General features: G+C 59.3%; 3 protein-coding genes across 5 annotated transcripts; all 3 read right to left on the bottom strand.

Moving 5' to 3' along the window:
- Positions 1 to 419: 419 nt before the first annotated feature.
- SLURP2 (secreted LY6/PLAUR domain containing 2) lies at positions 420 to 6,893 on the bottom strand. The gene is made up of 5 exons (XM_045895558.3): positions 5,681 to 6,893; positions 5,556 to 5,592; positions 3,962 to 4,000; positions 2,377 to 2,548; positions 420 to 2,114 (listed from the first exon to the last, which is right to left on the bottom strand). Exons 1-5 carry the CDS (start codon positions 5,857 to 5,859, stop codon positions 1,978 to 1,980), a joined length of 564 nt encoding a protein of 187 aa, XP_045751514.1. The 5' UTR covers positions 5,860 to 6,893; the 3' UTR covers positions 420 to 1,977.
- A 149-nt stretch (positions 6,894 to 7,042) lies between these two features.
- LYNX1 (Ly6/neurotoxin 1) lies at positions 7,043 to 13,198 on the bottom strand. 3 transcript variants are annotated; one of them, XM_045895810.3, is made up of 4 exons: positions 13,043 to 13,198; positions 11,624 to 11,806; positions 11,305 to 11,406; positions 7,043 to 11,096 (listed from the first exon to the last, which is right to left on the bottom strand). In XM_045895810.3, the coding sequence occupies exons 2-4, from the start codon at positions 11,673 to 11,675 to the stop codon at positions 10,900 to 10,902; spliced, it is 351 nt and encodes a 116-aa protein (XP_045751766.1). In that variant the 5' UTR covers positions 11,676 to 11,806; positions 13,043 to 13,198; the 3' UTR covers positions 7,043 to 10,899. The 3 variants fall into 3 exon arrangements, with proteins under 3 accessions (XP_045751766.1, XP_045751768.1, XP_054368398.1); XM_045895812.3 differs by having other exon boundaries at positions 13,021 to 13,179; XM_054512423.2 differs by lacking the exon at positions 13,043 to 13,198 and adding an exon at positions 11,939 to 11,962.
- Positions 13,199 to 22,572: 9,374 nt separating this feature from the next.
- On the bottom strand, positions 22,573 to 23,884 carry LY6D (lymphocyte antigen 6 family member D). Its single transcript, XM_045895809.1, has 3 exons — positions 23,778 to 23,884; positions 23,030 to 23,128; positions 22,573 to 22,808 (listed from the first exon to the last, which is right to left on the bottom strand). Exons 1-3 carry the CDS (start codon positions 23,827 to 23,829, stop codon positions 22,573 to 22,575), a joined length of 387 nt encoding a protein of 128 aa, XP_045751765.1. The 5' UTR covers positions 23,830 to 23,884.
- Between the last annotated feature and the right edge of the window lie 563 nt (positions 23,885 to 24,447).

Here is a 24,447-nt window from a genome sequence, read left to right as displayed (position 1 = left end):
TGAAGGAAGTGCGGGGTGTAGAGTTCTCCTGGAGGCAGCCCTTTCTGCCATGCGCTTCCTGAAGGACCCAGATGTGGATGTGCCCACTGTACGGCCACCTGTGTATGAGCAGGTGTTGGGCTGCTCCCGTCCGTGCTGTGGCCAGCATCTTCCAGTGGGACGTGTGCTCGGAGGCACAGAGCTGGGGACACCTGGGAACCCTCGCCGTCCACCCGCCATGGGCTCCTCGTCCATGTGATCAGTGCTTCTACTCCCCCGCCCACCACGGCCTGACCCTTCCAGGAGGTTTGCAGGAACTTTGTGAAAGACCCATCCGCTCTTCAGTGAAAACCAGGAGACATCCGTTTACACCTCTAGACTCAGAACCCCTGCCTAGGAGTCCTGAACTACTTTATCAGGGTGCTCACCCAGCCCTCACCAGGCGCCCACTTTGGGAGCCCTGCCTTTCACCAGATTCTTGAGCCTCAAGCAGGGGAGGCGCAGGCTCTGTGTGGGCGGCCACTCCTTCCCGTGCATGGGTGTTTGGTGACATTTTGGGGTCCAGCACGCAACAGAGTTCTGGGGGCATCTTAGAGTTTCATGCCTGCGGCGGACTTGCCCTCTGGGGGCAGGGCCACCCCACACCCAGAGGCACAGCGGGATGGCTTCCCGCCCGTCCTCACCCCGTCTTCCCTGTGTGCTCACTCATCGATGGAAACACCACTTTGACTTTGTTCCTTTGTGACTCTGAGTGTGCTTGACTTTCCTTTTCGGTGAACCTGCTGCTAAGGTCCTTTGCTCCTCCTTGCGGATTCGGAAGTATTCTTTAGTGTTCACAGGTATTCCCATGTGTGGCAGGCATTTCCTACTTTGTCTTCTGTGTTTTAGTTTTGTGTATCGTACTTTTTCATGTATTTCACTTAGATATTCTAAGAAACATGAGTCTTTCTCAGTCTGGATTTTCCGCCTTGTTTTTCTTTCAAACACTTTTTTCTTTTTTCCTCTTTTTAATTTGTAACAGCTTTATTGAACATGCTTCACATTCCATCCAATTCACCCACTGCAAGTGTTTCTGGTATTTTCCCAGGTCCTGCAACCATCCCCAGTCAGGCTCAGGAAGAACCCCCTCCCCCGCCCCCCGCCGCCCTTGGGCTGCCACCCCCGCGCACCAGCGCATTCCCAGCGGGCCCTGGCCACCGCTCGCTGGCTCCCTGCCTCTTCGGATTTGCCTGTGCTGAGCATCTCGAAGAAATGGACGCGCAGAGAATGCGGTCTTCCGTATGTGGCCTCTTGCTCTCCGTGTCTCAGGTTCGTGCAGCCCTTAGCAGCATCAGGGGACGCACTCCGCGGTCTGCAGAGACACCCTCCCACGCGCCCCCAGCCCCGCTGGCCCGAGGCCCTGCTTGTGCCTCTGTGTGGGGTCACTCTGTGCCGGGACGCTGCCCCCCGCCCCCCACACTGGGCGGCTGCACCACCGCACTGCTCTTGCACGTTTTCTTTCATGAGAGCGTGGCCAGGGTAAGGACAAGGAAAGGCCTGGGCGCTGTGCCTGGGGGTCATGTGGTGGGGAGGAGCCATGCCCCCTGGTTGGGGGGTTCTTGGTCCACTTCGCAGCTGGACGCTGGCTGGAGCCACGATTAAAAGTTCCCCGGGGCTGCGGGGGCGGGGGCGCGCGTGCACCTGTGCGTGGGCGGGGGCGGAGCCGTCCCCAGCCTCACCCTCTCACCTGCCTGCTCTGTTCCTTCCATCCTCCCCTTTCCGGCTCCGCCAAATGCCTCTCCCCCTCCCCCGACCCACCCAGGGCCGCCTCTAGTTCTTCCGCGCTCCCGCTCTGCCCCGGGCTCCTCCTCGAGCGCGCCCCCCCCCGCCCCCCCTCCCCGGCCCTGGTGCCGCGGCTCAGCTGCCTGGGGAGCAGCGACGGCCTGGGGCTCGGGCGCTGTCTTAGCTCCGTGAGGGGGGGACAGCGCGGGGGGGGGGAACAGCCGGGGGGGGGGGGTGTCAGTCGATGTTGCAGAGGTTGTACTGGCAACAGACGATGGACACGTTGGGGCCCAGGCCCAGGCTGAGGATGTCCGGGCAGTTGCTGTAGCACGATTTGGTCACCAGAGGCAGGTCAATGACGCTGAAGGGGTCTCCTGGGGTGGACAGAAGCTCCCTGAGGCTCTGAGCTGCCCGTGCCCCCTGCCCCACCTGCCACCAAGCCCAGAGTCAGTCCCCAAACTGGGCATCACCGGCCCCCTCCCTTGGGTCCTTTCCTGTGCGGAGGTCAGCGGATGCTCCCCTCGCCCTGTTCCTGACTGGTTGGGAGGCTGGATCAGCTCTGCCCACTCTGAGCCTGGGTCTCTTCTCCTGGGCAAGGAGGGCACAGCTGGCCCACCCCGCGCGTCCCCTACTCACGGGTGCCAATGCTGACGCAGTAGTTGGAGCCCCGGGGGCATTTGGCCGCATGGTGGCACCCTCCGAAGCCCTTGCACTGGTGACATTTCAAGGCTCCGGCTGCAGCCGCGGGCGGAGGGACAGGTGGATGGACACACACACAAAGAGGGACACAGGGATGGGCAACGCCCGCCTAACAGCACCCTCTTTTCCCACCCAGTGCCCCCCTCTCATTCTTAGCACCCTAGGCCCTCATCCCGGGGTGCCCGATCCCTCAAGACCTCTCAGATAGGGGGGTGGGGAGAAGGTCACCATGTCCCAAGCCTCAGCCCGGGGCTGGACAAGGTCCTGGCCCTCTGCCCTGCCATCCTGTGGGACTGCTCTTCCCAGGATGCAGGTGGTCAGGCCCAGGGCCACAGCTGGGGCGGCTGCAGCTGGAGGCAGCTCTTCGAGTCCATCCACCCAGGACAGTGCTGGGCTGGGAGGCAGGATGGGGTCTTCCCGGGCTTGCTGTGTGCCCCCCCCCCAGGGGAGTGGATGAGCAGGGGCTTCACGCAGAAGGAGTTGAGGGTTGGGGGAGTTTGGGATGGGGGGAAGGTGGTGAGGGCTCCCCAAGACATGACCATGCCCATGTTTCCTCTGCGGGGCCTGAGCAGGACCCCTTAGGCCCACAGACACCTTCGTGGTGGTGGGGCCTCCACAGCCTCCGTGGGGAGTGGGGAAGCAAGGGGGACAGAAGAGCTGGACAATGAAAAGGACAGGAGAGAGGCTGGCACAGTTTTGGTTGATGTTTCATCTATGGGGACAACCTGGAAGCTTTGGAAATACTAAGTTCATCCCCGAAATGTCTGGCAGATCTGCCCATCAGCCCTGTCCTTGCATGTGGGCGCTGCGTGGGGCTCTCTGTCCCTCTGTGCCCACCCCCCATGCTTCTTGCCTCGAACTTCCTCCCTCCCTCCCTACGTCTCCTTCTCTGGTGCCTGCACTCAGGGTTTCTGTCCAGGTCCCGAGCCACGGTGCCCAGGCCTGCTCCGGCCTTCTGCACGTGCAGACCCAGCACCCTCCCAGTCACAGAGCCAGTGGGACGAGCTGCGAGGCCCGCACCACGCACGCTCACCATGTGCAGGCTCGGAGCCCCAGGAAGCTCCTGTCACAGTCCAGGGCAGTGTACTCGCGCCTCCCCCCGCCCCCCCAGTCAGTCCTTCGGGCCTCTGCTAGGCGGCCCCAGCCCCGCCATCAGCGTTGCCCTCGACCTGCCCCAGACCAGCACGCTTTCAGACCCAGGTCCGTGGCCACGATGATGCATCGCACGCTTTCACCAAACCACAGTGTGCACGGGCACACACATGCACACCTGGGCAGGGGCACACCGCGCCTCCTGGCCAGCCCTGAGCCCTCTGCTCACCCCCTGGGGATGTGGGTGGCCTCCTCCCAGAACCACAGAGTAGGTGATGGAGACAAGGAAGTCTCCACCATGGGAATGTGCCCACCATCAGCCTTGACTCGTCTGCCAGCCCCACAGAGCAATCTGAGACCCCACGGGTGACCAGGAAAGGTGACAGCGCTTGTCACAAAGCCCATCAAAGCTGCTTGAAGGCACCCTCACATCAAACCCGATGAGGGTGTGGTAAGCTGAGTAGGCCACCTAATGGACAGACAGGGGAAGGTCACCTGGAAAGCCGGGGTGTCTGTGCCCCAAGGGTACCCCGGTGAGAAACGCAGTTCCTGCCTCCCGCTCCCGTCTGCTCAGCCTCCCAAATGCCTCCCTGCTTTGCCCATGTTCTTCCTTCTGCCTTCCGGGCAAAACAGGCCCCAGCTCAAATGCCACCTCCTCTAAGAAGGCCTTCTGGATTTCCCAGGCAGAGTTGATGGCTCCTCCTTTGACATGCCCACCCCGAGTTGCTGGCACCTCTGCTCCAGCCTGGTGACAGTGTCCCTGCCCCCATGTGATCTTGCTCAGGGCTCCCTCCCTGCCCCCACCGCCTCCGACGTGAAGGACATGGGTGGGGTATTTCACCCACTCTTCCGTGCCCCCAGAGCATCCTCCTCTCTACCTAGTGGGGCTCGGGAGAGCTTTGTGGAGGGAAGGAAGGAAGGAAGGAAGGAAGGAAGGGCAGCCAGGTGGCAGGGCTGTGGGTGCAGCTGACCACGCTCGTGTCCTGTCCTGGCTCACACTGTGTTGCAGACGGCACACCTCCCACTCTGATCCCGGCTCACTCTGAAGCGAGGCTGGCATGTGGACTGGGGGGCGGGTGTGCTTCTCCTGGGGAGCAGGGAGAGGACACCAGCAATGCTGTGGCATGTGGGGCGCCTGTGATCCACTGGACCTGGGCTGAGCCACGGGAGGGAGGAGGGGCCTGTGGGTGGCCACTCCTGGATGCCACGCAACCCGTGACAGCCCTGGTGGTGACAAAGCCTTTCCCCACCCCTGTCCATCCACACCGATGACCCTGAGGCAGTTCTTAGGGCTCATTGAGGAGACCTGGGCCCTGAGCCTCACAGACCTTCCCCACCGAACAGAGAGCCTGCAAGAGCCCGGGCCTGGGGAGGGTTCCCGCAGGTGAGACAGTAGCGGATCCCAGACGGTGCTGGGTGGAGCCCGATGCCCATGCCAGGGGCCGTCCGTCCACTCGCTCTATCTCATTTAGGGCCGCGGGCCGTGAGGAGGGTGCTGACCCAGATATAGAGACAGAGGCCTTGCCAGGTGAGGGCTGGGGGGGTGGGGCTGGTTGCGGTTGGATCGGGGGTCTAGTTGGTTTTGTTCGGGCCTCTGGGTGGGCGGGTGGAGATGCCATCCCACCTCGGGTGCGGTAGGAAGGTGAGGCCAGATGTGGGCAGCCCCATTTGAGGAGAGGTGCCCAAGAAGCCCTTAGGCAGGCATCTGGTCCAATGGGCCTGGAGCTGGACAGGATGGGGCCAGTGATAGCAGACGTGGGCTGAATACAGCAATGGCCAGAGTGGGGAACTGGCCCCTCAGGAAGCCTGAGCAAGGGAGGAGAGACCCGAGTCTCAGCCAGAAGAGAGTTAGGAGAGGGCCAGAAGAGGGTGGTCCTAGGAAACAGGTGCAGGCCAGGGGGAGCTGAAAGAGGCCCTCACACTCAGTGTGGGGGGTCACTGTTGAGTTGGAGAAGCTGTGGGGGAGGTGGGGGGAGAGGGCTGTCAAGCTCGGGGCAGGGCGCTGGGAGGTGGGCAGCCCTTACAGGGACAAGGACAGCACTGAGCGCTCGGCTGATGGGCCTGTGGGTCCAGGAGGGGGTGGAGGAGAACTACTGAGTGCTGTCCACAAGCAGGCGGTAGGAGGTGGCAGGTGGGGAGGGTCTAGCGCCCAAAGGGGTGGAGGGGGCAGGAATTGGGCTTCCCTGAGGTGAGGAGCCACAGTGCAGGGCTCGGTGCTGGCTGGGGTTGGGGGACCGGCTTAGAGCAGTGGGGGAGGAGGTGGCCCCTGGACTCACCCAGCTCCAGGCTCAAGGCAGCGGCCAGCAAGAGCCCAGGGAGCAGCCGCATGGTCTCTTGGGGTGAGGCTGGCTCCCGGGGTACCCAGCTGCCGTCTTATACCTGCTGCTCCCGCCCCGCCCCCGCCGACTCCACCGTCTGACTCACCTGGCAGCTGACTCAGCCACGAAGCCAGGCTGGGGCCCACCCAGCCCCCAGGCCGGAGGGCAAGCCCAGTTTATCACGCAGACCTCTTTCCTTGCCCATCAGGTTGCAGGGTGGGGATCAGGTAAGACCACCTGGCACAGGGCGGACCCTCAGCTCACAGACTCTGGTTTTCCTGCGAGGAACTGGAACGAGGGTCCAGCACGGGCCTGAGCGCACCTTTCCCCCTCAACATGCCAGCGAAGCTTAGGGCCAGCCAAAACTGCCCCCTAGGCGCTGGATGACCAGCACGCTCCACAAAGGCAGAACATGGGCATCCTCAGCGGTCCTGCCTGTCAGATGGGCCTTTGTCCAGAAGTGGCCGTGGGGGGCTGCCTGCCTTGCTAGGAGTCATGCGGGCTCGTGGCTGTCACCGAGCTCACACTGCAGGACACAAGACCTGCAGCTGTTTGCCCCCGGGGGGGGGGGTGGCGGGAGGGGCGGGTAGCAGAGACGTATTTAAAAGGGTCCCATGATGGGTGAGGGCCCAAAAGGGCACAGGTCCGCCAGCCACACTGTTCTGCCCAAGCTGGCGGGGGCTGGGGCAGGATGGGGGCAGCGCAGGGGGCGTCCGCGGGGCGTTGACGTTGCCCACCCGCGGAGCCCTGTGTAAGCTCTGGCTGCTGAGTGGCATTTGTCCCCCGCTCTATGTGGTGGACTCCTTAGGGCTGGGGGCTGGGTGGATTCAGACCCTGCTCCCAGGTGGAGGAGCCTGAAAGCCCGGGTGGCAGGTGGGTTCCTGGGGTCACGCCTCCCTCCCCTGGCCCCCCACAGCCTTCTCTAGGGACCCCTCTCAAAGGGAGCAGCTGGGTGAGTTGGTGGGCCTGCCGCTTTCCCTGGAGCCCCGGGATCCTCCTGCCTCTCCGGCTCGCTCCCCTCCCACGGGTCGTCCCCTTGCACCGTGCCAGCCCTGGCTCCAGGGGCAACTGGATGAGCCGGGGTGAACTGGAGTCCGGGACCAACACAACCGACAGGGCCAGCCCTACCAGACCGGATAGGGGGAGCTGAGCTTGGGCTGAGGTGGCTGGTGAGGACCGACCAAGGGCAGACATATTTATTCATCCATTTATTCACACACTCGAGATACTGAGGGGGCCTCTCTGAGGGCTAGAGTGAGCCAAGGAGGGCGCCCTGGCCTGAAGGCGGATTCTCATGCTGATCAAGGTCAGGGTCAGGGCTAGGGGTTAGCATTTGCTGCCGGCAGGGGCACGGCCCTCGAAGTGCCCAGACCTCGCAAGTGGCATGAAAGGAAGAGGGACCTCCCATCGATCCGTCCGTCTGTCCGTCGGAGGCTTCCTGTGTGCTAGGCCCTGGGCTGGGCACGTACACCCACAGCCTCGTCCATCCCCCCGAGGCCTCGGCTTGGTGGGAACCATCATTCCCACTTTATCAATGAGACCGCTGAGGCTCAGAGACGTGCGTGATGACCTCCAGGCACCCCGAGTTGTAGAATCCAACAAAACTCACTGAGGGGGGGGCAGGAGAAAGAAAGAGCCGTCCCAGTTTCTTTGTACCCTTTCCAGAGGCAAGATACATGTTTAACAAACAAATCAGCCGCTGCCAAGGGAGGTGGGGTGGTTGGTCCAGCCTCCCTGCCCCCTGCCCAGCACCAGCCCACCAGCAGCGGGGCTGGCTGGGCTGGCGCTCTGGATGCACCCCTTCCTGGTGCCTTCTGCATGCAGCGGGGCCAGGCTGCACGCACAGCCCTGGAGCTGCCTCTGGCTGCAGACGCCAACCTGTGCCCCCAGCTCAGCGCCTGCAGCCCAGCTCCTCAGCTGGGCTCCGAGAGTCGTCACGGGCAGCGGCCCGGCACAGAGACGCTCAGGCTGCTTCCAGACTTGGGACGCCCCAGAGAGCTTCCGGGAGCATCCATCCACATCGAGGGGGTACTCATTTCTGCTGGAGGGATCCCCACAGCGGACATGCCCACTGCCTGGGGGCAGCCTGCTGCCCCTGTGCCCTCCTCTCTGCGACCCCAGCCCACGGCCCGGGACACAGACACAGGGCTGGACGCCTGCCTGGGGGCCTCACGGCTCCTCAGATCTCTGGTTCCACTCTTCTCCTTCTAGAGCTTTCCTGACCCTAAGCTCTTAGAAGTATTTCACAGGCTCAGATCGCTTTCAGTTTACAATTCCCCTCCTTGGCTTCCCCGCCCGGGCTCAGGGATGCAGTCTCCCAGCTGGTGGGAGAAGACTCTGCTCAGTGGGGCAGGGGTGTGGTGGTTGGGCACCCCGGTCATGCTGGGCCTCAGCTTCCTCACCTGTAAAGGGGGCGTGGTAATGGCTCACACCTTGCAGGGTGGACATGGAGTGCTTGCAGCCGGGACAAAGGAAGCCACAGAGATCAGCTCCCGTCCTCGTCGGTGCCATTCCCACTGGCACTGCCTTCAAGTTCAGTGTCACAGGCTTCCCACTAGGGGCCGGCCCCGTATTAGTTGAGGGCCTCCCGAGGGCTCTGTGCTGGGTTCTGAGGACAGCCCAGCAGGCCAGGACCCTGTGGGTAGGTGGGTGGGGTGGGGGCATTGTCCTGCGGGCTGGGTGCAATGTTGTGGGCCCTGGGTTTGGACCAGGTCACAGCGGAGGATGGACAGATGGGGACAGAAGGCAGGTATAAGAAGCACCCCCATACCACGGCAAGCCCAGCTCCCTGCTCTCAGTGACCCCAGAGCCCACAAGTGGCCAGGCAGGCCTCTAACTTCATCACCCACCGAGGGGAGGGAGGACTGATCCTATGCTCCTCCCAGCTGTGGCCTAGGACGCCTGCTGACCCAGGACAAAGGTCTTACACAAGCAGTTTACCAACTGCTTCCAAGCCTCTCCCACTGAGTCAGGAAGCCAAGGGAGGCTAGGGTTGGAGGCCCATGTCCACCCTTTCTTCCTGCTGGCTTCCGCATCCAGAGGCCTCTGCTGGCCTTCCAGCCAGCTCTGTGGGGGAGCTGAGTCACTTCCCCGAGGCTGACCACTTCTGGGGATCCTGCTGGACCTGTGGGAGCTCAGGGCTGGGGTCTGGCTTGCTCCCAGCCTCCCCCAGGGAAGGTCTCATACTGGATTGGGCTTCAGGGGGAGGAGACACCCAGGTCTCCTGTGGGGACCGAGTTCTTAACCAGACACTCCTTGGGGTGCAGCTCCTTCCCGCCCAGGATGAGGCCCATCTTCCCGGACCTTCTGGGAGGTCCAACCAGCTCTGCCTGAGGACCCCTACTGAGGCTCACGCAGGCTCTCCCAATCCCTTGAGCTCTGGGGACACTGGGTGAAGCTCTCCAGGCAGACTCTCCAGCACAGGCCCCCCGATGAGGGCCACGTTTTAGGGCCATGGGCTCCTGAGTTCCAGGGATAATCCCACCACATAGGCATTTGCCACAATCCTGCCAACTGAGGACCAGACAGCCAGAAGGGGCTCCTGGGCCCTCTACAGACACCAGAGCTGGGGACACTGGTCAGGTAGCCCTTATCCAGGATAAGGGCTGGATATGTGCTGGGTGGACATATCCCCAGCTGGGCGGTGCTGTGCTGGGCGGACTCTTGTTTCCCAAACCAGGCCAGGGATGGGATTCACCTAGGCTGGGTACCCTTTAAATAATGCCAATTCTTGGGCCCTTGGGGGTCCCAATGCCCCACTGGGTTGGGGGCACCTGCAGACCACTCATCAAATCAAGGAGGGAGCTCTTCAGCCCAGGGTGGATCTCTCTCTCCCCTCAGGTGGAGTCAGAGGGTAGAGGGTCCTGTGGAGACTCTCAGGCTGATGGGCTCTGCCTTTGGGGCCAAGGCCAGCTCAGCCAGCACTCATTCAGCCAGGCCTGCAGGCCACAGCGGAAAGGGGCCAGTGGGTGTGGACAGTGGTTGTTGGGATTGGGGTTGCAGAGGAAATCCCAGGGCGCGACTTCCTCTTCCCGGGGGAAGTCTGGTCATCTGCATCCCAGACCCCGCCTCTCCCAGCCTCTGTCCCGGGTTGACTTCCAGGATCCCCCCAGCCCTGGCTGACTCAGGTGGATCCTGATCCAGGATCCCCCCAGCCCTGGCTGACTCTCGGACACCGGCTGCAGCTCACCCCCCTCCATTAAGGGGCATGCTTGGGCTGAAGACCAGGCTGTTTTGGCCCCACTCAGCTTCCTTCCCTCCCTGCTGAAAATAGCCCTGGGGTCAGCTCTCAGGCTCCACCAAATATAGCCGCCTGCCTGCCCTGCCCCCAAGTGCTGGCCAGCCTCAGGCCAGGGGAGGGGAGGGGGAAAGGTCAAGGATTTCGCAGAGCAAGAAGGGAAGAACCTCTTACTAGGCTTCTGAGACTGGGGGCCTGAGGGTCCTCTTTAGGATGAGCCCACCCCCAAGCCCCCAGCCAAGGGCTGCCTGGATATACCGGGCTTCCTGGCACTCCTATCTGGGACAGCTGACGGGGACAAAGGCCTTCCTCACATGGCCCTTTATGCCACACTTACCCTGGGCAGCTCCTGGCCTCAGTCAGAGCACAGAGACAGCCCTCCTGGCACCCCAGCAAGCCCTTCTTCCCAGGACGGTCCCCCACCCATCCTGGGTCCCTGCTTTGCCCTGCGCCTCCACACACTTACCGGGCAGACTGGGGCAGGGCTTTGCTCCCAGAGCTGCCAGGAAGGTGGGCCAAGTCTCCCTGCAAATCAGTGTTCCTCAGCCAACTGAGGACCCCAACTAAGCAGCACACTTTGCCAGACACCTTTGGGAGGGCTGATCCCACATCAGTCTTTCGCTAATGGAAGGTTGTGGTCTGGGAGCGAGGCCCAGGGTGGTGGGCACTCTAGCAGGCAGTCCTGGGTGTGGCTGGGTGGGGGGTGGGCGGTCTCTGCGCGTGCAGAAGGTGGGTGGGGTGTGCAGGGTGAAAGGGTAGGGCTGAGCCTCTCAGAACTTTGTCCTTGAGTGGGTCTGGGTGGGGGGCGGGGGTTTAGAGCAGACCCCAGAGGGTAGCCAGGAATATGGGGGCCAGGGCCAGGGTCCCGGGGACGGAGAGGCCAGCTCTGTTACAGAGGTCATATTGGCAGCAGGAGGTGGTAGAGGCGTGTTTGGAGTAACCATCATACACGGTCTCGAAGCAGCTGGGCACGCATGACTTGCTCACCTTCATCTTGGTCGGGGTGTAGTCTGCAGAGGGGAGGTGGGCAAGGACCCCAGGTTGGCCCACCCTGGTGTGCAGGGCCTTTAGGGCCGGTTCTCCCTGAGCCAGGTGCTCCCAGAAAGAATCCTAGGGCAAGTGGGAGCCTCCCTCCTCAGGGTCCCACACTCCCAGGGGCAGGAAAGAACACCCCTCACGCCTCCCAGAAAGCGCTGCTGGGGGCACCCACTGACTCACAGGTGCGCGTGGTCATGCAGTAGGTGACCATGGCCGGGCAGCGCATGGGGTTGAAGCAGTTCTCTCCATTGTAGGCGCACACGTGGCAGTCCAGAGCCTGGGCTGGGGGCCAGGGGATGGGGTGGGAGCTGGGTGGGGCGGGTCCCCGAACAGGGAGAGGCCCTTCCTCCAGCCCACCAGACCCCAGGTCCCATCACCTTGACCAGGGCAGAACAGCTGGAAGGAGAGGTGGTTAGGAGTTCTGGCCTCCCTCCCCACTTCTGGCCCACCTGACCCCGAACATGGGGCTGTCCATCCTTCTGTTCTCCATCCGTCTTACCCAGAGGGAGGCCCACCAGGGCCACCAGGAACAGGGTGAGCAGGGGCGCCATGGCTGGAGGTGAGCGGACAGAGTGGGAGTGGTGAGGTGAACAATCCAGGCTGGGGCTGGGGCAGGGAGAAGAGGGGGCAGACAACCCCCCTGCTGTCCCGAAGCTCCTGGTTTACTGGAGGCACGGCAGTCCTGCACAGAGGGGGACGAAGACAGGTGGTCACCACGGGGACTGAGGGACCCCAGGGGACCTGGGCAGAGAAGTCCTGTGCAGACCTGTGCAGACTGAAGGGGCAGTGGTTCATGCAGGGGCCCTATCCTCACCTAAGGCCCTGAGTGCAGGACTGGGCCCCAGGGGTGGGTCTCTCCTCACTGCTTCCCCTCCCCTTTGCTCCTGGTGATGAAGGCGAGCTGAAGACAAAGCATAAGCGGACACCTAGCAACCTCCCCCCGCCCCCACTCTTGGGTAGGATATGGGATATTGTTCCAGGAAGCTCCCAACTGTCTTAATGTTATTGCTTTACTACAAGGAAAAAAAACCCTTGACAACAGCAAGGCCTCCAGTATCTTGTAGGTCCTCTTCAGCATATGAAAGTTCTTTTGAAAACCTCCGTTTTTCCTTCCCTCCACCAACCCCATAGTATATAATCAATTGCTCCTCACAACCCCAGTGCAGCTCCTTCTGCCCACGGTCCCAACCTGGGCTTTAATAAAACCACCATTTTGCACCAAAGACCTCTCAAGAATTCTTTCTTGGTCGTGGGCTCCAGACCCCACCCCACCAAACCTCACCTATATCCCAAAACCACATCACTGGGGTATCCCTGAGTGGGTCCCCCACTTCTGCTCCTTTAAGGGCCCAGGTGGGGGCCGCTCTCCCAGGAAGACCTCCAGAGCCCAGCCTTACTTGGGCCTTTCAGGTCTGAGTCGCTGGCCACAGGGGGAGCCCCTGGCAGTGATGAGCTCTGATCAGGCGGTGGGGGAAGTGCGCTTTGAATGTGTTCCAGAGGGGCACTTGGGCAAAACAGCAGGAAGAACTAACTTCCCAGTTTCCATACGATGTTTGGGATGAAGACATTCAATCTCTGGTAAGGGGTTGGGGGAAGTCTGGACTACGACTCCCCTCCGCCCTGCGGGGGTATTCGGGGGCGGTGGGGGGTGCACAGCGTCCCCACCCCAGGGGACTAAATTAGACTCCGCCCTCCCCGAGAACATCAAACCAACACTTCTCCCAGACCCCATTTCCCAAGAGTCAACTTCGGGATGCCAAAGGCCTGAGTGAGGCCAGGCCTGCGGCTTCAGCGCTCCCCGCCCCCTCCCGGAGAGCTCCGCCCCAAAGACTGCGGTCCCAAGCAGAGGGGGAAGGTTTCGGGGTGACCTCAACAGTGACCTTCAGCACACTGTACCTCCGCTGCGCCCGGGACTCACCCGCGGCCGCTCGCCGACCGCTCGGTCTGACAGCGCGATGGTCCGAGCCCCGCAGTGACCAGGCCGCAACACCGCTCCGCAGCCTCTGCCGCTGGAAGCCTCCCACCGCGCGTGAGCTCACTGCAGGAGGCCCCGCCCCGGCCCGCCCCGGCCGGCTTTGACCCTCCCCGGACCCGGCCCTGGCCCGCCCCCCTCCAGCTCGTTCCAGTCTCCGTACCCCACCCCCGCCCGCGCTCCAGTCCGTCCCAGCCCCGCTCCGGCCCCGCCCCCTCTGCAGCTCCGACCCCCTCGGCTCTATTTAGTCTCGGCCCCGCCCCAGCCCTGCCCAGTCTCGCCCCGCCCCGCTCCACTCCCCTTCCCAGCCCCGCCCAATCCCCGCCCCGGCTCCGCCCCCTCCGTTTCGCCTCGGTCACGCCCCAGCTCCGCCCAGTCTCAGCCCCGCCCCGGCTCCGCCCCCTCCGTTTCGCCTCGGTCACGCCCCAGCTCCGCCCAGTCTCAGCCCCGCCCCGGCTCCGCTGTCTCCGCCCCCACCCCAGGTCCGCCCAGGCTCCACCTCCACCCCCTCGGGTCTCGCTTCAGCCCGCCGCCCCCCCCCCCCCGCCCACGTGGACTCAAGCCCCAGCCCTCAGATGCACGTGCACCATTCAGGAGCTCTCTCCACGGGGTCTGGCCGCAGTCACCCCGCTGAATCTTCTGGCTCTCCCTGTCCTCTCCCTGCTTCTGCCAGATGCATTTTGCCCCCTGGCCCACACCATCACCCGGGCCCTAGTCCTTGAGCCCAGTTCAACAGAGGTGCTGCTTGGAGCTGTCCCAGGGCGCAGTGACCCCTGGACCTCGCTCCCTATTCAGCCTGCCTGGGTCCCCACCTCGCCCTGCCTTAGCTGCTGAGTGACTTCCACATTTTACCTAGCATTTCTGGGCTTCAGTCCCCGCTCCTGGTCCCATCTAGCAAAGTGTAAAGGCAAGCCTTGAAAGGATCCCATTATTTCATGGACCCCCTTCAACCATAATAATATCAATATTAAATAACTTTTTTACTTACATAACTTTACTTCAACATTTAGCTTTTGTTCTGTTTTAGGCAAAATTTAAAATGTTCATGGGCCCTAAATGTTTCATTTTTTTTCTAATGTGAAAAAGAAAACACAACATTCCATTTGACTATAAAAATTTTTTTTTCTTTAAAAGAGATGAATCATTTGGGGGGCCCTAGGCACTGAGCCTCCAGAGCCATGGAGGTAATCTCTCTGGGCAGACTGGAATGGTTGGTCACCCTATTTGCCAGTGATCACTGAGATGACCCATGTACCCCAAATATTCTCATCCTCATGAAGCTTACACTCTAATGGGGCAGAGAATAAACACATGGGTCAAAACCAGAGCATGTCACAGGCTTCAGCATCAAGCTATGATGAATTAATGAGAACTGGGTTTACCACCCTGTCTTAAGCAACCAAAAAAGGGAGAACAAATGAAGCAGCACTTTTTGGACATTGCATGACAGGCCAGCAGAGGCAGGGATGCTGGAGGAAGGGACTTCAGAGAAAGGAACCGCAGGCTTTGCCTCAGGGGCCGGGAACCAAACAGAGCCCATGCTCTCCCTGATGGAGGAGACAAGTGGAGAGTCAGTCAGGGAGGCCAGGGCAGCTGGAATTCACAGGGCAGAGCTCAGATTAAGGGGAGCTGCTCAGGAGAGAGCTAGGAGGTGAGCAGAGGGAGCTGTTGAGAAGGAGCAGGCAAAGCAGTCCCCAGAGTCACACAGAGCTGGGGGTTCGCCTGTGTGAGCCGGGAGCAGAGACCTTAAAGTATGGGGTCACTGGGCAGAGTGCTCAGAAGGAAATTGCCTTAATCGTGGGGACTACTCACCTGGATTACAGATCACACCTGGTCCCACCTACCAAAGCCTAAACGCAAGCCTCAAAAGGGTCCAATCATCTCCAAGTAACTTCATTGCATCCTAAGACAAAACTCTAAAGAGAAAATAAGCCAGCATCCCACAACATAAAATTCATCTGATTAAGTGCCTGACACCCAATTGAAAACACCATCAGGTATGCGAAGAAGCAGGAAAATGTGGCCCATGGTGGGCAGAAAAAAATCATTAGAAACAGACTTACAAATAACACAGCCGATAGCGAGCACGTGCATTAAAACAGACATCATATTTCCTATATTCAAGCAGATAGAGGGGAGCATGACTGTGTCGGGGAGCCGCGGGAAATAAAAAAATACAAATTGAATTTCTAAAGATGAAAAATAGGTCTGTGATGAAAAACACGCTGCGGGCGGGTGATTAACATCCCACTCGAGTCTGCGGGTCAAAGATCAGTGGGCTTGAGGATAAAGCATCAGGCAGAGGATGCCAGGAAACAGAATGAGCGGGGACAGCGCAGCGGGGAGCAGTGTGGCTGCAGCTTCTAGTGGCCCCGTGTGTGTCACCAGAGTCCCAGAAGGACAGGCGAGGAAGACAAAAAATGTTTCTGAGAAATAATGGCCTCATTTTCCCAAATTTGTTGATAAGTATAAACCCATGGGACCCAGAAACTCAATGAACCCTAAGCACAAGAAATATGAAGAAAACCAGGCCAGAGCACACCGAGGCAGGTGCGGAGAAGCAGCGACAGCAGGGGACCCTGAGGGCACGCCGGAGAGTGCATGCAGCGGCCTGGTGAGCTAGCCGCACGGAGAGGCGACGTCTGGAACCCCAGAACCCAGGCCAGACTGTAGCAGCGCCTGGAGCATCTGAAAGTGCAGGGAACATGGCAGGCAAAGCCCTCCCCCAGGGCAGCGGGCAGGGGGCGTGCAGGAGCGTGGAGGTTCCTTGCAGGGGGCGTGGAGGGGCGTGCAGGGGCGTGCAGGGGGTGTGGAGGTTCCTTGCAGGGGGCGTGGAGGGGCGTGCAGGGGCGTGCAGGGGGTGTGGAGGGTCCTTACAGGGGGCGTGCAGAGTCGCCCCCCCCCCGACTGCATGGAGGGAGCGTGGAGGGGTGTGGGGGGGCTTGGAGAGACCCCCGGAGGGCTGCATGCAAGGGGCATGGAGGGAACGTGGAGGGGGCGTGGAGCCCCCATCCCTCCGACCCCAGGCAGAAGGTAAACTATGCCTCTGGGACACAAGTCTACACAGAGGAGTGGAAACAGTAGAATTGGGAAAGAGAAGGTACTTTTTTCTCATTTTGAAATTGCTTTAGAAGATAATTGGCTGCTTAGAGCAGAAGTAGTAACACTCTACTAAGAGATGTTCAGCAAATGCAGAAGTAAATTGCATGAGGGTAGTAGCTGCCCGGTCCTGGGCAGAAGGGAAATGCACCATTGTCGATTTATTTCCTGCAGGTGAGCTGGCTTCGTTCTGGAACACAGACTGTGATAGGTTAAAGATGTACCCTATGAACACTGAAGCAATCACACACACACAGAAAGAATGAAAAGCAAAATCAAAGAGCTCTACGTAAGAAAGCAACAAAGGAGATGCAATGGACTCAGAAAAAATTAATCTGCGAGTCACAGAGAAGGCAGAGAAGGGTGAGGGGGGAAGAGCTCGGGGGCCAGGGAGAAGACAATGGCAGGAGAACAGACTCAAAGCCACCTGCACCCGAACCCCTGCTCCGTGGTCCAAACCCCCGGAGAGAAGCAGAGACAGAGCCACACCCGTGCTGTCCTCAAGAAGCCCGCCGCTCTGTCCAGACCCGAGCAGGGTGAACGTGCAAGGGAAAGATACACATTAACACTGAGGAAAAGAAAGCAAGGGTGGCCGCAGTCCTACCAGACAAAGGGCGTCTAGAGCAGAGAATATAACCAGCAAGGGAGAGGGACATTCTACAACTGCAAAGGGGTCCGTTTAGAAAGGCACAGAGCAATCCTAAATGTTTACTTACCTAACAGTTGAACTTTGGACACACGAAGCACCGTAACCTGGCAAAATTGAAGAGGGAAAAAGAAAATCACACTTACAGTCGGAGGTTTCAGTTCTCCTTTCTCAAGATCCGAGAGCAGAAGTGGACAAAATCGGTAAGGGCAGAGAGGACCTGAGCAACACAGCGGCTTGCTTTATGTGCAGGGAGCCCTGCACCCTGCGGGGGTGGGGGGACAGAGCATTTTCCAAGACAGCCTGTGCGCTGGGCCATAAGACAAATCTCAGTGCATCTACAAGGATGAAATCCTGTGAATTGTTTCCTTAGACAACAGTGGGATTAAATTAGAAGCCAGGAACAGAAAAATATGTGTAAGATCTGCCAAATATTTAGACACTGAGCAACGCATTTCTAAATAACTGATGGGTCAAAGGAGAAATTTGAAAAGAAATGAGAAAGAACTTCCAGCCCAATGAAAGTGAAAACACAACCCGGCAAAGTTAGTGGGCACAGCTTAAGGCAGTATTCGGGAGGGGAGTGTCCTCGCTAATGCTCACATTGGAAAACCAGAAACCTCTCAACACAGCGAGACTCAAACCCCAAGAAAGCAAAATAAGGGGAATAATAAAAAATAAGAGAAAAAAAAAAACAAAAACAATGAGATAGCAAAAGAAAAACAATAGGGAAGATCAGTCAAACCAAAAGCTGATTCTTTGAGAACATCAATGTGATTTTTAAACCTCTGTGTAGACTGATGAAAAAGAGAAGAGATGAGACAAACCACAAAGCAGGAATGAGAAAGGGGACATCAGGACAGGTCATGACAACATTACACCAATGCGTCCTACAACTTAGATGACTCGGGCCAGGCCCCTCACACACACAGGCCCTCGGTGCTCCCTCGACAGGAAGTACGTAACGGATTATCCCTGTCTTCTGAAGAAATTGAATTTGTAGCTAAAAATCTTCCCACAAAGAAAACTCCAGTGAATTCTACAAAGCATTTATTTAGTTATTTATTTGTTTATTTATTTTTAAAATTTCTATTTATTTATCTGAGAGAGAGAGAGAGAACATGAGCAAGGAGGAGCAGCAGTGGGAGAAGGAGAAGCAGGCTTCCCGCTGAGCAAGGAGCCTGATGTGGGGCTTCATCCCAGGAGCCTGGGATCATGACCTGAGCCGAAGGCAGACACTTCACCGACTGAGCTCCCAGGCGTCCCTACAAAGCACTGAAAGAAAGACGCATACTGACACTCTCCTACCCCTTCTGGAGAAGGAGGGCTGTGCCCACTCGTTGGGAGGCACCATCCCTCTGGGACCAGAACCGGACAGACGTTACAGGGAACCACAGCAGACCAGCATCTCTCTGGACTTAGCTGTAAAAGGTATGAACATAAGTGTAGCAAACGAATCCAGTAATAGAGAAAAGGAAATATAACATGACAAAGAACAATGCCAGTTTGACATTGAAGATCGAGTGTGATTCACCACATCCACAAGACAACCATGTGCATAGATTTGGGAAAAACGTTTGACAAAATCTCACGTCCGTTTCTGATTAAACCAACCAACCAACCAACCAACCTCTCAGCAAACTAGGAACGGGGGGATCTGTCTTAGCCTGATAAAGGCACCTGCAGAAAACCTACAGCTCATCTATTCAGTTTGGAAAGACAGAGCGCTGGCCCACACTCGCCAGAGCAGAGCAGGGCCTCTGATGGTTCTTACTCGGCCTCATGCTGGAAGCCCAGCCATACAACAAGGCACAACAAAGACTTAAAATACACAAAGACTGGAAGGGAAGTAAAAACTGCCTCTGGTTTTCAGATGACAGGTATTCACAAAGAAAATTTCGGGGAATGTACCAAAAAGAAAAAAAAAAAAAAAAGCCAACTCAAGAAAGCCCTCCTAGACCTATGTTGGTTTAGCAAGGTTGTGGGATAAAAGGTTAACAGGCAAAAACTTAGGGATGATGTTGACGAAAGACGTGGAAGACATGTTCACTTTGAAAGCCACAAAACATTGCTGAAATACATTCTTTTTTTTTTTTTAAAGATTTTATTTACTTATTTGACAGAGAGAGACACAGCGAGAGAGGGAACACAAGCAGGGGGAGCAGGAGAGGGAGAAGCAGGCTTCCCGCAGAGCAGGGAGCCCGATGCGGGGCTCGATCCCAGGACCCTGGGACCATGACCTGAGCCGAAGGCAGACACTTAACGACTGAGCCACCCAGGTGCCCCACAATTCATACTTTTTTTTTTTTTTAAGATTTTATTTATTTGTCAGAGACAGAGAGAGCATAAGCAGGGGGAGTGGCAGGCAGAGGGAGAAGGAGGCTCCCCGCTGAGCCAGGAGCCCGATGCGGGGCTCGATCTCAGGACCCTGGGATCATGACCTGAGCCGAAGGCAGACGCTCAACGACTGAGCCACCCAGGCGCCCCCATTGCTGAAATACATTCTTAAAGGGCTTCACCAGATGGAGAGGTTTGTCATACTCATTGATACTCATACCCATTGATGAGCAGACTTCACAATGAGATGTAACTTCTCTCCAAACCCATCTGTGGTTTAGGTGCATTCCCAGCCCCAAACCCAAGGGCATTTTTCTTGAAGAAATTACCGGGCTAACTCTAAAATTTATATGGAAATGCAAAGGATCTAAAATAGCTAAAACCATTTTGAAAAAGAAGGTAAAAGGTAGAGGTCTCACAGGACCTGATTCTAGGCCTTAATAGACTCACAGCAGTGTGGAAGGGGTGTCAGAATGGACAGGGCTAGCGCCCAGAACAGGCCCCACGCGTATGGTGAGCTGGCTTTTGACAAAGGTACTAAGTCATTGCAACGGAGAGAGGAGTACCATTTCCACCAGAGAGGCCATACGTGAGCAAGCTCGACTCTCCTTCTGTGCGTCCCGTCGCGCTCACAGACGGGCTCCCAGTGGGTCTCAGACCTTACCTAAGAGCGACACCACCAGAAATCTTAGCGACCTCAGGTATGGCAAACATTTCTTTAAAAACACAGACTATACGAGAAGAAATCCATAAACTGGACTTCATCAAAATGAAATTTTTGCTCTTCACAAAACAACGTTATAAAAATGAAAAAACAAGCCAGATCAGGAGAACATATTTGCAAAATGTGTATCTAAGAAGGTGTATCTAAAATGGATGAATAAATATTACAAATAATCATCAGCCAAACGACCCAAAAGAAACAAGGGAGTAAAAGGATTCTAACAATTTATCAAAGAAGATACCCAGACGGCAAACATACACACGAGAAGATGCTCAGTGTCCGTTAATGAGGGGTGTGCAAACCAAACCTGCAGGGAGACCTCACGACCCCCGAATCAGGACGGCCCCAGTCGAAGACTGACAACAGCAAGGCAAGGATGTGCAGTGACTGGAACCTTCTTCCTTTGCTGGGGGGAATGTGGGGAGAACAGCCACTTTGGAGAACAGTTTAGTGGCCACTCAAAACGGAAGCATCTTCTGTCGTCAGCCCCGTGCACCCCACTCCTAGCTTTTGTCCAAGTGAGAGGAAACGTCTGTCCCCACGAAGACCTGGATGTGAACGTTCATAGCAACGTCACTCTGAGAGCTCAGGCCCGGGAACGTGCCAGCTGGCCGTCCAGGTGCGCGGATGGACCATCCACACGGTGGCCGCACCTCTTGGTGGTCGGACAGCCGAGCTCTGGCAGCAGTAGGAGCAAAAGACCGAGACGCCCTGGAGCAGGGCTGCATCTCTGAATCCTGTCGGATTCCATTTTACCGAAATCTGGAAAATGTGGGCTGATGTGTAGTGTTGGGGGGGTGGGTCTCGGTTTGAGCGGTCACGAGTAACACTGCCACGAACAGAGCAGATCCGTGGTTGCTTGGGGTGGGGTGCGCAAGGAAGGATGGAGGGGGCATGGGCAGGGGTGCGGGCGGCTTTGGGGGGAATGGCTGTGCTCGTTGTCTTGATGGTAGGATGATTCGTGCGCCTGTGACACGTTCGAGCTCATCGCCTTGCACACTTCGGGCGTGTACTGTTTATCGTACTCAAGTGTACCTTGATTAAACTGAAGACAGTGTGTTAGACGGTGCAAAAGCTATGGGGAAGAATGGAGGGGGATGAGCCCCACCTGGGCAAACAGCTGGGACACAGGCGCGTCAGGTGGTGGCGCCCAAGGGAGGCTCCTGTGATGAAGACAGCCCCGGGGGAGCAGGCACTGGGCCCGGCAGCTCGGGAAGCGGCTCTCGCCGCAGTGCTCAGGCCACATGGGGCCCTGCTCCTCCTGCTCCTGGTTGGGCCCCACATCTCCGCCATCCCTCAGCCATGCACCCTGCCGGGGCCACCACCAGCCACAGCTCCTCCTTGCCAGCACTGGAGCTGGGGCTCTGTCTGACCCACAGTGAGGCCTGAGAGGGTGAAGACTGCCCCGAGAGATGCAGCAGAAGCCTCCGGTCCTCCCTGGAGTAGGGAGGGCTGCTTGTGTGGGCACCTGCTGGGTTCTGGGAACTCCCAGACACACAGTGATCAAAACTGCCCAGATCCAGACAGCAAGCCCCAAACTCAGGCAGGGGGGCCCTGAACCGAGGCAGGGGGCCCAGATCCAGACAGCAAGCCCCGAACCCAGGCAGTGGGGCCCTGAACCCAGGCAGGGGGGCCCAGACCCAGGCAGTGGGGCCCTGAACCCAGGCAAGGGGCCCAGATCCAGACAGCAATCCCCGAACCCAGGCAGTGGGGCCCTGAACCCAGGCAAGGGGGCCAGACCCAGACAGCAAGCCCTGAACCCAGGCAGTGGGGCCCTGAACCGAGGCAGGGGGGCCCAGACCCAGGCAGTGGGGCCCTGAACCCAGGCAGTGGGGCCCTGAACCGAGGCAGGGGGGCCCAGACCCAGGCAGTGGGGCCCTGAACCCAGGCAAGGGGCCCAGACCCAGACAGCAAGCCCCGAACCCAGGCAGTGGGACCCCAAACACAGGCAGTAGGGCCCAGATCCAGGCAGTAGGACCCAGGTAAGTTTACCTACCTCGGGTTGACCCCGTCCAGGTGAGCTCAGCAGCGCCCTTGGCCAGCCTTCCCAGGGTGGAGATGGTACGTGTGTGTGTATGTCTGTCTGACCACTTGGGCTGGGTGCCAGAAAGAGCACCCAAGCCTTCTGTCCTACGCTCCCACTCAGGACCCCCCAGGAGCATCCCTCCCTTCTGGGGCTGCAGAGAGGGTGCCTGGGGAGGCTTGTGTCTCCTCTGAAGGTGAGGAGTGACAGTGGCATTTCAGGCCTCGTGGACGTTGCCAAGACTGGCCCCGGTGACAAGCCCCAGAAACTGGGGGCCTGTGTGGCCGGGCGGCCTCCTCCCCACCTCCTGTACCCCGGATAGCACAGACACAACCACGCAGATTTTCAGGCATTTATTCCTATGCAAGTAGAAAAACAAACGGAAACGGAACAGAATTAATGTCAAGTCAGAAGGGGTCAGAACGCCTTCTGTCTGCTGCTTTCCTGCTGCTCAGGGAAGTACATCTTCCTGTCTTGGGGGAGGGAGCCCCCAGACCTTCGGAGGCAGGCTCAGCCCAGGGCGTCCCAACCTCCCCTTCATGGCGCCCGTGGGAGGGGCCGCGGAGTCCCCCGGGCAGGAAGAGGAAGGGACCCCGGGGGCGTGGAAGTCCCCCGGGAAAGGGATGGGGGCCCCTGCCCGCGGGAGGTCACAGGCTGGGGGCCACGAGGAGGGCGAGGAGGCCGAGGGCCAGCGCCAGGCGGAGGGCAGCGCCGGGGAGCAGGGTGCGGGCGGGCGCGCGGCTCTGCAGACTCCAGTTGCACAAGTCGTCCTGACAGCACAGGGTGGTGGCCGCCCCGCTGCTCACCTGGCCCCGCAGGGTGTTCGTGGGCGTGCACAGCTCCACGCAGTCCTTCTCCACCAGGTTCCCCCTCAGGGGCTCCACTGGCAACACGTGGGCGTGGTCAGGCTGGGCAGCGGCTTCTGACCTCCCACAGCCCACGCGGCCGGGCTCCGAGGCACCCCGAGTCCCTGCTCCGGCCCCCATCGCCACCGCGACCCACCCGCCACCGACACCCTCCCGCCAGCCTTCCGGCCACGGTCCCCTGAGCCCCGGGGCACCTGGACAGAGCTGCGCCCCGGCCCCGCGCCCCTGGAGCACTCACCCTTGGTGCTGGTCCGACAGTAGCGTGCGCTGGCTGCACAGTTCTGGGCTTTCTCACAGTTGCTGGAGCTGGAGCAGACGTGACAGCGGAGAGCACGGGCTGGGGGGGACGAGGGACACAGGGAGGCCTGGGGTCGCTGTCTGGACCCTGCCCTCTGCCACCCCTGCCCTAGACCGACCGGGCCCTGCAGGGGCTCCTGTCCTGCGCACAACCTCCGGACAAGTCGGGAGGCGACAGTCCTGGACGGCTGGGACCGTGGGACCCCTCGGGCCTGTTGGTGGCTGGTCTTTCCCAGGGGCGGGGGGGGCTCCTCGAGACAGCTCCCCGCCTCTCTCCCTGCTCTGCGTGTCGGGTCCCGGCCGCTGATTCTGAGATATTTGAAGTCTGATTCCACTAAGCTAAGATGTGGGTTCATTTGGTTTTAAATCCGTTTTTTTTTTTTTTTTACATTTAATTTATTTATTTGACAGAGAGAGAGAGAGAGATCACAAGTAGGCAGGCAGAGGCAGAGGGAGAAGCAGGCTCCCCGCTGAGCAGGGAGCCCGATGCAGGGCTCGATCCCAGGACCCTGGGATCATGACCTGAGCCGAAGGCAGATGCTTAACGACTGAGCCACCCAGGCGCCCTGGTTTTAAATTCTGAGTCTAGCATCCCAGGAGTCCAGGATGCTCCGAGCCTAAAGGCCAGTACTGCCAGCCTCCCGTCCCACAGGTCCCAGCTGCCCACCCCACCCCAGGCCCTCACCCACCTGGCCCGGCGGCCACTGCCAGAGCAACGAGGAGCAGCAGGGCTGTCTTCATCTTGGGGCGTCTCTGGGAGCAGTGGGGCCCCTCCTCTCTGGAGGCCTTATAGCTGGGACAGGTGCTGGTGGGAGGGGTGAAGGTGGGCAGCCAGCCAGGGGGCGGCATTCCATCTGCCCCGCCCTGGCTGGCCCACACCCACCAGCTCGGCACCCGGCTGTCCCAGCCACGGCCACCTGGAGGGACCTCGGCCCCTGGCTGCCTACCCCCCAGGGCAGGGGTCTGCCCTCCCCCATCTCCGGGCTATGTACAGAAGCCTCAGCTGACTCTGCAGCTCACTGCCTGTCTCCCTCTCTCTGGCTCTCTGTCCGTCCCTAGATCACTTTGTCTCGGACCTTCCAGTCCTTCCCTTGCAACCCCCACCCTCAGATAAGGTCAGCAGAGTCACAAGCCTAAGCAGCTGCCCTGTGGGTGCCCAGGGCTGTGCCCACGGGCCTAGCAAGGCAGGAGTAGGCGCTGGCCCTGCCTTCCTGGGCTCGGGGCTCAGGACTGCTAGGTCCGCCCATGGAGCCCTGGGACAAGGACACCCACGGAAGCAGGGCATCTTGCTGAGATGTCAGGATGTCAGGGTAGTGAGGAGAGGAAGAGGCCATCCTGGGGGCGGGCAGGCAGCAGGCC

The sequence above is a fragment of the Mirounga angustirostris genome, unplaced genomic scaffold (assembly GCF_029215605.1).
Source record: "Mirounga angustirostris isolate CCGP_5_RB_7025 unplaced genomic scaffold, mMirAng1.0.hap1 SCAF_4, whole genome shotgun sequence".
NCBI classification, from domain to species: domain Eukaryota; kingdom Metazoa; phylum Chordata; class Mammalia; order Carnivora; family Phocidae; genus Mirounga; species Mirounga angustirostris.
This window is presented reverse-complemented; position numbering and strand designations above follow the sequence as displayed.